Source organism: Procambarus clarkii, chromosome 26, assembly GCF_040958095.1.
Source record: "Procambarus clarkii isolate CNS0578487 chromosome 26, FALCON_Pclarkii_2.0, whole genome shotgun sequence".
In the NCBI taxonomy this organism is placed as follows: Eukaryota; Metazoa; Arthropoda; class Malacostraca; order Decapoda; family Cambaridae; genus Procambarus; species Procambarus clarkii.
The window spans coordinates 22,036,083-22,048,557 of record NC_091175.1 but is presented as its reverse complement, the minus strand read 5'-3'; the positions used below and the strand labels follow the sequence as shown (position 1 = coordinate 22,048,557).

The following is a 12,475-nucleotide window of genomic DNA, read 5'->3' as shown; positions in this document are numbered from 1 at the left end:
GAGGAAGGGCTGGGGTCAGCACCCCAGGAGGAAGGGCTGGGGTCAGCCCCCAGGAGGAAGGGCTGGGGTCAGCCCCCAGGAGCAAGGGCTGGGGTCAGCCCCCAGGAGGAAGGGCTGGGGTCAGCACCCCAGGAGGAAGGGCTGGGGTCAGCCCCCAGGAGGAAGGGCTGGGGTCAGCCCCCAGGAGCAAGGGCTGGGGTCAGCCCCCAGGGTGGCCGCCCTCTCAACCCGGGGAACTTATTCTCTCCAAACCACCAAGTTCCACACCCCATTGACCAGTAATTACACACCGGAAGATTAACCTGAACCTCAAGTTAGTGAGCAAAATGGCTTATATGGAGACCTTTAAGACCTAAGTTAAAGTAATTATTTTTAGTGAGTAAATATCAAGGAACATAGTTAAGGGAGTAAAGTTTTGGGGTAAATTTTAGGCAGTAAATTTAACAGAATAAGAGAGAGTAAACTTTATACATGGTTAACATACGGTTATAAACACAAGAGCATTAACATAAGATAATAAACTTTGAACATAGAATAAACTTAATCAAAGGTTGAGGAAAATTGTAACAAATCGCAAAAAAAATCTCACAAGACATGATTATATACCTATCAAATATCTTAAGAAACAAATAAATCATTAAAAAGAACGGAATAACAGTACAGGTAAAAGTTGTCCGAGAAACCAGGTTTTCGGGAAACAAGAGACCCCCAGGACGTCGGGACCCAACACATGGCAACATTTCAGAGCACGGAGAGAAAATAATCTAAGAGACAGACAAAATAACCCAAGACATGGCGGGAAATAACCCAAGACATGGCGGGAAATAACCCAAGACATGGCGGGAAATCACGGCACCGGGAAAATAATCTGGCGGGCCTCGGGGAAAAAAATAATTGCAGAAAAATAAGCCAAAGCTTGGGGCAAAATGTAGTGTGTGGACAAAAATTATAGAAAAAACATGGAAAAAACAAGAAAAAGCAAATGCATAGCAAAGAAAATATCAAAAGCATGATAGCAGGGATTACAAACACAGGGGGGGGGGAGACCATAGTGGAGAGAAATAATTCAATGCACAACAAATAAATTCCATAGCTATGAGAGAAAATAACTCTTAAGTTGTGAAAATAATTCGAGGTTGGAGGGGGGGGGGGGGGAGGAAAGCTTGAATTAACAAAAAAAATCCCATGATATAAAAGTAAGCAATGCTTAAATGCTTAAGACATTTGGGGGCAAGTAACCCAAGACTTGCGAGCAAAATCTAAGAAATATAATAGAAAATACCAGACATCCCCGAGGCGTGTTCAATTCTTGCAGGAATGTTAAGTGAAGATCAACGAAGGTCCTCAAGGTCATTGTGTACACAGATGCTTCTAACGTCATTATGTAGAACGATCTTAGTTGGAGGGAGGATAGATCCACGAACGAATCCTGGAGAATCCGGATCCAGGTCCACAAGTCTGGAGAAAGCGACCCCCACTAGCAGCGCCTAGTGTGTCTGACCTTACCACACTCAACTATTACATCATTCGCAATTATAATTTTTTTTAACACAATCATTTCGTGTGTAGAGTGGAAGAGACGTCGACCGTTTATGTGTAGAGTGGAAGAGACGTCGACCGTTTATGTGTAGAGTGGAAGAGACGTCGACCGTTCATGAGGGTAGTGGAGGTGTGTGTATATGTATATATATATATATATATATATATATATATATATATATATATATATATATATATATATATATATATATATATATATATATATATATATATATATATGTCGTACCTAGTAGCCAGAACTCACTTCTCAGCCTACTATGCAAGGCCCGATTTGCCTAATAAGCCTAGTTTTCATGAATTAATGTTTTTTCGACAACCTAACCTACCTAACCTAACCTAACCTAACGTTTTCGGCTACCTAACCTAACCTAACCTATAAAGATAGGTTAGGTTAGGTTAGGTAGGGTTGGTTAGGTTCGGTCATATATCTACGTTAATTTTAACTCCAATAAAAAAAAATTGACCTCATACATAATGAAATGGGTAGCTTTAGCATTTCATAAGAAAAAAATTAGAGAAAATATATTAATTTAGTAAAACTTGGCTTATTAGGCAAATCGGGACTCGCATAGTAGGCTCAGAAGTGAGTTCTGGCTACTAGGTACGACATATATATATATATATATATATATATATATATATATATGAGAGAGAGAGAGAGAGAGAGAGAGAGAGAGAGAGAGAGGAGAGAGAGAGAGAGAGAGAGAGAGAGAGAGAGAGAGAGAGAGAGAGAGAGAGAGAGAGAGAGAGACAGACAGACAGACAGACAGACAGACAGACAGACAGACAGACAGACAGAGGAGGAGGAGGAGGAGGAGGAGGACGAGGAGGACGAGTGTGAGGAGACCACATGCAGGATTCAGCCTCCACCACAACTGCCCAAAATCTGATAATGTCTGAAGTAACGGGTTGGTGGGGGTGGGGTGGGGGTGGGGCGGGGGTGGGCTTCACCTGTTGACCCGTTACCCGCCCCGCCCCGCCTCACCCCGCCCCGCCCCGCCCCGCCCCACAAACCCAGGACAGAGGCACTTATTCCCCCAAAACATACATCCAGTGCTTGAGCTCTTGGGTCCCGAACCTGGCGCATTGCATTCCGACCCTATTAGTCTCCATCAGATCACTTCATTCCTCAGTGCATTCCATTTGTTCACTACTGAGGCATTGAAACATCTATAATGCCATTCTTTACCTGAAGTTGGTTTCGAGGGTTCTCCTATACTCCCCCAAACCCGGTCTGAGGCCAGGCTTGTCTGGTGATAACTAGGTCCGTCAGGCTGTTGCTTGCAGCGGCCCGCAGGCCCACATATCCACTACAGCCTGGTTGGTCCGGCACTTCACTATGGCGCCTCTACTCATGACTATGGCACCTCTACTCTTGACTATGGCACCTCTACTCTTGACTATGGCACCTCTACTCTTGACTATGGCACCTCTACTCTTGGCTATGGCACCTCTACTCTTGACTATGGCACCTCTACTATTGACTATGGCACCTCTACTCTTGACTATGGCACCTCTACTCTTGACTATGGCACCTCTACTCTTGACTATGGCACTTCTACTCTTCACCATGGCACCTCTACTCTTGACTATGGCACCTCTACTCTTGACTATGGCACCTCTACTCTTGACTATGGCACCTCTACTCTTGACTATGGCACCTCTACTCTTGACTATGGCACCTCTACTCTTGACTATGGCACCTCCACTCTTGACTATGGCACCTCTACTCTTGACTATGGCACCTCTACTCTTGACTATGGCACCTCTACTCTTCACTATGGCACCTCTACTTTTCACTATGGCACCTCTACTCTTCACTATGGCACCTCTACTCTTCACTATGGCACCTCTACTCTTCACTATGGCACCTCTACTCTTCACTATGGCACCTCTACTCTTGACTATGGCACCTCTACTCTTGATTATGGCACCTCTACTCTTCACTATGGCACCTCTACTTTTGACTATGGCACCTCTACTCTTGACTATGGCGCCTCTACTCTTCACTATGGCAACTCTACTCTTCACTATGGCACCTCTACTCTTCACTATGGCACCTCTACTCTTCACTATGGCACCTCTACTCTTCACTATGGCACCTCTACTCTTCACTTTGGCACCTCTACTCTTTACTATGGCGCCTCTACTCTTGACTATGGCACCTCTACTCTTCACTATGGCACCTCTACTCTTCACTATGGCACCTCTACTCTTCACTATGGCACCTCTACTCTTCACTATGGCACCTCTACTCTTCACTATGGCACCTCTACTCTTCACTATGGCACCTCTACTCTTCACTATGGCACCTCTACTCTTCACTATGGCACCTCTACTCTTCACTATGGCACCTCTACTCTTCACTATGGCACCTCTACTCTTCACTATGGCACCTCTATTCTTCACTATGGCACCTCTACTCTTCACTATGGCACCTCTACTCTTCACTATGGCACCTCTACTCTTCACTATGGCACCTCTATTCTTCAGTATGGCACCTCTACTCTTCACTATGGCACCTCTACTCTTCACTATGGCACCTCTACTCTTCACTATGGCACCTCTATTCTTCAGTATGGCACCTCTACTCTTCACTATGGCACCTCTATTCTTCAGTATGGCACCTCTACTCTTCACTATGGCACCTCTATTCTTCAGTATGGCACCTCTACTCTTCACTATGGCACCTCTACTCTTCACTATGGCACCTCTATTCTTCAGTATGGCACCTCTACTCTTCACTATGGCACCTCTACTCTTCACTATGGCACCTCTATTCTTCAGTATGGCACCTCTACTCTTCACTATGGCACCTCTACTCTTCACTATGGCACCTCTACTCTTCACTATGGCACCTCTACTCTTCAGTATGGCACCTCTACTCTTCACTATGGCACTTCTACTCTTCACTATGGCACCTCTACTCTTCACTATGGCACTTCTACTCTTCACTGATGTGGGAAATTTTTACCCACTATATCTATATTATTATCTAAGCAATGTATTATTTCTATATCATATCTAAATCCTATCAAAATCATATCAGAATCACTACAGATTCCTTATACATCTGGATCCTAGATGACAATGCCTATGATCACGTACACCATAGGGCCCTATAGGTGCCTACGTGACTTGGTGCATGATTTCTCAAGGATCCACAAGCTTCTATAAGGATTTCTTAATTAAAAAAACTATTGGAACAATTAAATCGATTTCCGGTAGGGATTAAATCAAATCCTTAATAAGAATCAATAGTTCTATCCAGTACTACTTATAATCTTTAAATCCTATATTTAATTATATTATAATCACATCTTATCTCAATCATATGTCTAGACAGTAAAAATAATCAATCAATATTCATTGAAAGCTACCTTCCCCAAAAAGAAGGGAGGAGCCAACTTGGGAGTAAGCGACCTACAGGGCGCCCGAGGGCAGAACACTGTGTTTACAAACAGTGAACATGTATGACGGTGCTTAGCGAACATTAATTAGCTTAGGACACCTTATCGAATTATCTTTATCATCAGTGATTACTCTCAAGAACTGGGGGAGTACCTGGACAATATATCTACAAGGGAAAATTCCTAGAACATTTCTATATAAGAGTGTAGAGTGGAGCAGACAAAGTGACATTGTCTCCACCTCCACCATCATCACCTAACATCCTACTGCAACCGCAATTAAGGACATAATCAATCAGCAACACTACTAGAACCATATACAGCAAAGCTATGACATAAAATATCGTGCCTAAACTCGACAAGAGAGTTATCCGGTCTGGCACACTTGTCAGACAGGCACCCGGCATTCAGAGAAGTATATTGAATGTTATTTAGTGTATTAATTGGCCAGTTGTATGCTTGTAAAACTTTAATATATCCAATAAGTCTGTCTGTCTGTTATAGAGTGAGGAAACGCCTCATATTTCAGTAAGTTTATTAATATTGTAGTGCCTGAATCTTTTACAGGACCCCAGACACTTGTGAGATTCATAACCTCATGTGTCCCTAGTCTGGGAAGAGTTTCAGTCAGGCTGGCTGAATCTCTATATAAATTGAATATATATATATATATATATATATATATATATATATATATATATATATATATACATATATATATATATATATATATATATATATATATATATATATATATATATATACATATATATATATATATATATATATATATATATGTATATACTTGAACATATAAATTGAGTTAATAATAGCTTGCTTAGTTATCATATAAGTTCATCCAATTGAATATAATCTTTAGTACTTAGTTAACTAGTACTTAGACTACATTTAAGGTCACTTAATATCATACTTCTACAATTTAAATTGTTATGTTTATAGTAAATGAATATTGGCTGTTGATAGTTATGGTGCTAGGCTGGACTATGTACATGTTTAAATCCCTGCTTTAAACAGAACCAGTGTTCAGCCATAGAACTGAATTTAATAAAATCTTATCCTTGTATAAACAATACAAGCTAATGTGAGATAATTGCCTGCAGGTGGATTGTGGAACTTCAATCAACTAATTCATTCACCCCCACCTGCCCCTTACAGCCCACAGTCTGTCATTAGGACAGACTGTGGGCTGAGGACATTCTCAGACATTAGGACATTCTCTGCAGTCTCCGTGGTGTAGTGGTAAGACACTCGCCTAGCGTTCCACGAGCACTTTGTCCTGGGTTCGTATCCTGGCCGGGGAGGATTTACTGGGCGCAAATCCTTAACTGTAGCCTCTGTTTAACTCAACAGTAAAATGTGTACTTGGTTGTAACAACAATTCTTCGCGGCGGGGATCGTATTCCAGGGACCTGCCCGAAAGCTACGCTTACTAGTGGCTGTACATGAATGAAACAATTCTTGTATATCTTGAGGTTATCTTGAGATGATTTCGGGGATTTTTAGTGTCCCCGCGGCCCGGTCCTCGACCAGGCCTCCACCCCCAGGAAGCAGCCCGTGACAGCTGACTAACATCCAGGTACCTATTTACTGCTAGGTAACAGGGGCATTCAGGGTGAAAGAAACTTTGCCCATTTGCTTCTGCCTCGTGCGGGAATCGAACCCGCGCCACAGAATTACGAATCCTGCGCGCTATCCACCAGGCTACGAGGCCCCCCATATATATCTAAAAAAAAAAAAAAAAAGGAAAAGAGGAGCTAGGATTTACGACCCTAGCTAAAGACTTTAGTTGAATTAATTTTGCATACAGTAATTGTAATTTTAGTACAGTACAAGTCCCTAGTAGTTCTTCTCTCATATCAATCCCGGCAGTTTTCCCCACAACTATGGCACCTCTACTCTTCACTATGGCGCCTCTACTCTTCACTATGGCGCCTCTACTCTTCACTATGGCGCCTCTACTCTTCACTATGGCGCCTCTACTCTTCACTATGGCGCCTCTACTCTTCACTATGGCACCTCTACTCTTCACTATGGCACCTCTACTCTTCACTATGGCGCCTCTACTCTTCACTATGGCGGAAAGTGAGGCAGTAGAGAGAGCGAGGCAGTAGAGAGAACAAGGCAGTAGAGAGAACAAGGCAGTAGAGAGAGCAAGGCAGTAGAGAGAGCGAGGCAGTAGAGAGAGCGAGGCAGTAGAGAGAGCGAGGCAGTAGAGAGAACAAGGCAGTAGAGAGAACAAGGCAGTAGAGAGAGCGAGGCAGTAGAGAGAACAAGGCAGTAGAGAGAGCGAGGCAGTAGAGAGAGCGAGGCAGTAGAGAGAGCGAGGCAGTAGAGAGAGCGAGGCAGTAGAGAGAGCGAGGCAGTACTCACCGGGAACTTGGTAGAGTGGGTGTGGAAGTGACCCTGGTCAGTAACCAGAATATGAGGCAGTAGAGGTGGTGGCCCACTGCTCTTCAGCGTCGATCCTGTCAAACGAAATACTCTTATTAATGTCTCTATATCATTACATACCTCTAGCCACACCACCCCCTAGCCACACCTCCCCTAGCCACACCTCCCCTAGCCACACCTCCCCTAGCCACACCTCTCCTAGCCACACCTCTCCTAGCCACACCTCTCCTAGCCACACCTTCCCTAGCCACACCACCCCCTAGCCACACCACCCCTAGCCACACCTCCTCTAGCCACACCACCCCCTAGCCACACCTCCTCTAGCCACACCTCTCCTAGCCACACCTCCCCTAGCCACACCACCCCCCTAGCCACACCACCCCTAGCCACACCTTGCCATATACTTTATCTACATTATTACATACAAAACAGATCAAAGGAAAACGTAACCGTATTCTGCAATTCAAAAACATAAACAAAACCCATGCGTCATGGCGCCTGTGATTAGGCTTGAGCGCTCTCAAGGCTTGAGCAACTCTCACTACACACACCTTCAAGGCTCAAGTCTGTCAAGGCTGACTATTACATATATAATATGACTTTTAGATAAGGTAGAGCTAGAAGCTGACCGCTGGGAGTTGTTGATGTCAGTAGCTGACAGCTGGGTGCTGTTGATGTCAGTAGCTGACCGTTGGGAGTTGTTGATGTCAGTAGCTGACAGCTGGGTGTTGTTGATGTCAGTAGCTGACCGTTGGGAGTTGTTGATGTCAGTAGCTGACCGTTGGGAGTTTTTGATGTCAGTAGCTGACCGCTGGGAGTTGTTGATGTCAGTAGCTGACAGCTGGGTGTTGTTGATGTCAGTAGCTGACCGTTGGGAGTTGTTGATGTCAGTAGCTGACCGCTGGGAGTTGTTGATGTCAGTAGCTGACAGCTGGGTGTTGTTGATGTCAGTAGCTGACCGTTGGGAGTTGTTGATGTCAGTAGCTGACCGCTGGGAGTTGTTGATGTCAGTAGCTGACAGCTGGGTGTTGTTGATGTCAGTAGCTGACAGCTGGGTGTTGTTGATGTCAGTAGCTGACAGCTGGGTGTTGTTGATGTCAGCAGCTGACAGCTGGGTGTTGTTGATGTCAGTAGCTGACAGCTGGGTGTTGTTGATGTCAGTGGCTGACATCAGTTGGTTTAAAATTTAAGAGTATATTGTGCAAATTGGTATGAAATGTTCTTATTTTCATGTAAAAAGTTTGAGAGTGAGTGAGTGAGTAAGTGAGTGAGCGCGCGTGCGTGTGCGTGTGTTCCATACCTGTGATGGCGGCCAGCTGCTCCTTGAGGGTCGCTACTCCGTGCTGCTGGTCTTCTGCTGCCGAAGCGCTGCTGCTACTGCTGCTGCTACTACTGCTGCCTGCTGCCACTGTCGCCGGAGCTCCGCTGAAGGGCTTTGGCGGAGGTACGGGCTTGTAGACACTGTGCACGTTACAACCTGAGGAAGACACGTAGGTGTTGTCAGTTACAACCTGAGGAAGACACGTAGGTGTTGTCAGTTACAACCTGAGGAAGACACGTAGGTGTTGTCAATCTAAAAAAGAAATACTGCCTATTTTAGTGTTCTGAATTGTTTATCTCCACTGCCACTCCACTTTATAGGTGGTGGTGGTGGTGGTGGTGGTGGTGGTGGTGGGGGTGGTGGTGGTGGTGGTGGTGGTGGTGGTGGTGGTGGTGGGGGTGGTGGTGGTGGTGGTGGTGGTGGTGGTGGGGGTGGTGGTGGTGGTGGTGGTGGTGGTGGGGTGGTGGTGGTGGTGGGGGTGGTGGTGGTGGTGGTGGTGGTGGTGGTGGTGGTGGTGGTGGTGGTGGTGGTGGTGGTGGTGTGGTGGTGGTGGTGGTGGTGGGGGTGGTGGTGGTGGTGGTGGTGGTCGTGCTGGTGGTGGTGGTGGTCGTGCTGGTGGTGGTGGTGGTGGTGGTGGTGGTGGTGGTGGGGGTGGTGGTGGTGGTGGGGGTGGTGGTGGTGGTGGTGGTGGTGGTGGTGGTGGTGGTGGTGGTGCTGGTGGTGGTGGTGGTGGTGGTGGTGGTGGTGGTGGGGGTGGTGGTGGTGGTGGTGGTGGTGGTGGTGGTGGTGGTGGGGGTGGTGGTGGTGGTGGTGGTGGGGGTGGTGGTGGTGGTGGTGGTGGTGGTGGTGGTGGTGGTGGTGGGGGTGGTGGTGGTGGTGGTGGTGGTGGTGGTGGTGGTGGTGGTGGGGGTGGTGGTGGTGGTGGTGGGGGTGGTGGTGGTGGTGGTGGTGGTCGTGCTGGTGGTGGTGGTGGTGGTGGTGGTGGTGGTGGTGGGGGTGGTGGTGGTGGTGGTGGTGGTCGTGCTGGTGGTGGTGGTGGTCGTGCTGGTGGTGGTGGTGGTGGGGGTGCTGGTGGGGTCCGGTACCTCATCATCGGGTGTTGGGGGAGACACTGATGAAGTAATCATGGAGCGGCGACTCATCTCTCACACAACACCGAGAAGCTTTTCTCACACTTGTCTCCGGGTGACAGGTGTGTGTGTGTGTGTGTGTGTGTGTGTGTGTGTGTGTGTGTGTGTGTGTGTGTGTGTGTGTGTGTGTGTGTGTGTGTGTGTGTGTGAGTGTTGCAACAGCTGACGGACCACTGCCCCTAATCCCCCCCCCCCCTGCCTGTCAACACGCTCACTCCACCGCAATTTTCACGCTACTGACCACAACGTCAGAAATGCAGAGCTTTAGTGACCTTGCAAGCACCGAAATAATGACGCTCCTTCGCACACAAGGGCTGGACCCCAGTAGGTGAGGTGAGGTGGACGGGCTCGTAGGCCTATGTACACGCACACTTCACATTTTAGGCCTAGGGAAGGGGAGGGGTGAAGATGCAGCATTCACCAATCACATTCCACGACACGGAATATTAGTACGTGATTGGTCGTCATGCCTGGGGGGAGATGGTGGTGGTGATGGGCTCGTCTGCAATGTCATTTCCTATTATTCCCACATGACTTGGCACCCAGTTGGATGGTGATGGGGAGGTGGTGGGGAGGTGATGGTGGGGAAGTGCCAGGGGTTATGGGGGGAAGACATGGCCGGGGTCAACGTGGCAATGCACCATAGGCAAGTGATCGACCCGGTTAAGACGACGCTGGAGGCAGTAAACTGTGAAGGTCTTGATGAGCTGCCACGAAGCTGTCTGAGCCGTCTTGAACCTCTATTAATGTATCAACTGTTGTTAAGGTGGTGTGCCCTGTGTGTGTGTGGGGCTGTGGAACTACCGGGCTTGGGAGCTGAGTCTCAACATGTATCATCAAGCACACACAATCATCATGGTAATTAACTGGACTCCATGAACTATTCATGCAGTTGTTGTTATTTTATATTCAGCTACTGGGAAGCAAAAGTTGCAAGTAGCACGGGCTATGGCGAACCCGTTGTGGACTTAGCCGACACAGGAGCGGCCACTAGCACGGGCTATGGCGATCCCGTAGTGGACTTACCTGGCATAGGAGCAGGGCTTTAATTGGGGTATTCATGATTGATTGATAAGGGTTAAGCCACCCAAGAGGTGGCACAGGCATGAATTCTTCGTTAAATATTCACGCAAAAACATGACATTTATGTTTTGGGTGCACCTCACCCTACGATGACCTAGTCCTTAATCATGGAGAGCTACGAAGCACGAGCACCGCTCCTGTGCCAGGTAAGTCCACTACGGGCTCGCCATAGCCCGTGCTACTTGCAACTTTTGGTTCCCAGTAGCTGAATCTAAAACAATAACAGCGACGAAGGCTCGACGGTGGTGATCACTGCCCAACTGTAGCTAATTACTGTCTACCGAGTCTCTTACCTTCCCTCTAGTTCAATGTAGGACCATCAAATAATTATGCTCGAAATCAAATTCACTTGAAAGTAGATTTCTGGCGTCAACTCTTGAATGACTAAGTGTATGGCGCCTCCATCCATCACTGGTTCATCTGATTATTGTGGTGTTCGTCCTGGCGGCTCACGATGGTGTGTTGTTGGGAGTGCTGTTGCTAAATACTTCCTTCTTGCAAATGAAGTGTAAGACGTCTGCACAGAGTGCGCGTGGTGTGTTCAATACTGCATACATCTCGGAGAGCAGTCTCCAGAATTGGACCAACCTGGTCAGAGACCAGGCTGCGGGGACATTGATTACCGAAAACATCTTGAGGTTATCTTGAGATGATTTCGGGGCTTAACGTCCCCGCGGCCCAGTCCTCGACCAGGCCTCCTTTTTGTTACACACCCCCAGGAAGCAGCCCGTAGCAGCTGTCTAACTCCCAGGTACCTATTTACTGCTAGGTAATAGCGGCATCAGGGTGAAAGAAAAATTTTGCCCATTTGCCTCCGCCTCCACCGGGGATCGAACCCGGAACCTCAGGACTATGAATCCGAAGCGCTGTCCACCCAGCTGTCAGGCGCTCTAAGGATAGCACCACAAGATAGACAGAACTATTTGGTAATATTTTGCTTTTGTTTTTCGTGTTATCCTGCGGCAGTCAACCAACTCAGGCAACACTGCATCTTTCCAGAGCTTGTGCGACAACACACAGCTTTTTCAGACTTGTCACGCTTTGTTAATGGACTATTCCTAGTGTTTCCTGAATTAGCCAGAGTGTTGTACCAGAGAATGAACAAATGCATCACGCTATTGTGATTTGTGTGTGTAATGAAGTAAGGGCGAAGAGGAAGAACGGCCGATTGACATAGCTCGAGTGCATGGGGGAGTTGTGTAAATCCCTGGTTTGTGTCTCGGAGAGGCTGCAGGATCCAGTAAGTTCAGTAGAACTTCTGGTTTCAACTCTTTTGACCATGTCGTAGCTCAGTCGATTAAGGCAGCGTCTGGGATGCTCTCAGACATAGGTTCGAACCCTCGTCACGGCCCTTGTGGATTTGTTCATTGATGCATCACGCTATTTGTGATTCCTGTGTGTACCGGAGACTGTTGGTACACCGTTGTGGTGTGGTGCATGGATCACGTACCGTAATGTCTCTCAGTTAATACGAAGCGGCCGGACCAGCAGGACGTGGGCCTTAGGAGTGAGGCCTCGGTACAAACCTATATACTATCACCATGTCCAACCACTTGGTC

The 12,475-nt window shown here is 47.1% G+C and overlaps 1 protein-coding gene across 6 annotated transcripts in view; it reads right to left on the bottom strand.

The window, feature by feature from the left end:
- Positions 1-12,475, bottom strand: part of LOC123756854 (filaggrin-2) — a 238,436-nt gene that overhangs the window by 25,624 nt on the left and 200,337 nt on the right. For all 6 annotated transcript variants that reach the window (XM_069331979.1, XM_069331980.1, XM_069331982.1 and 3 more), the window contains exons 4-5: positions 8,683-8,859; positions 7,362-7,456 (exon numbers count right to left, since the gene is read on the bottom strand). In XM_069331979.1, the coding sequence (XP_069188080.1) occupies positions 7,362-7,456; positions 8,683-8,859 (272 nt within the window). The remainder of the gene's footprint in view (positions 1-7,361; positions 7,457-8,682; positions 8,860-12,475) is intronic.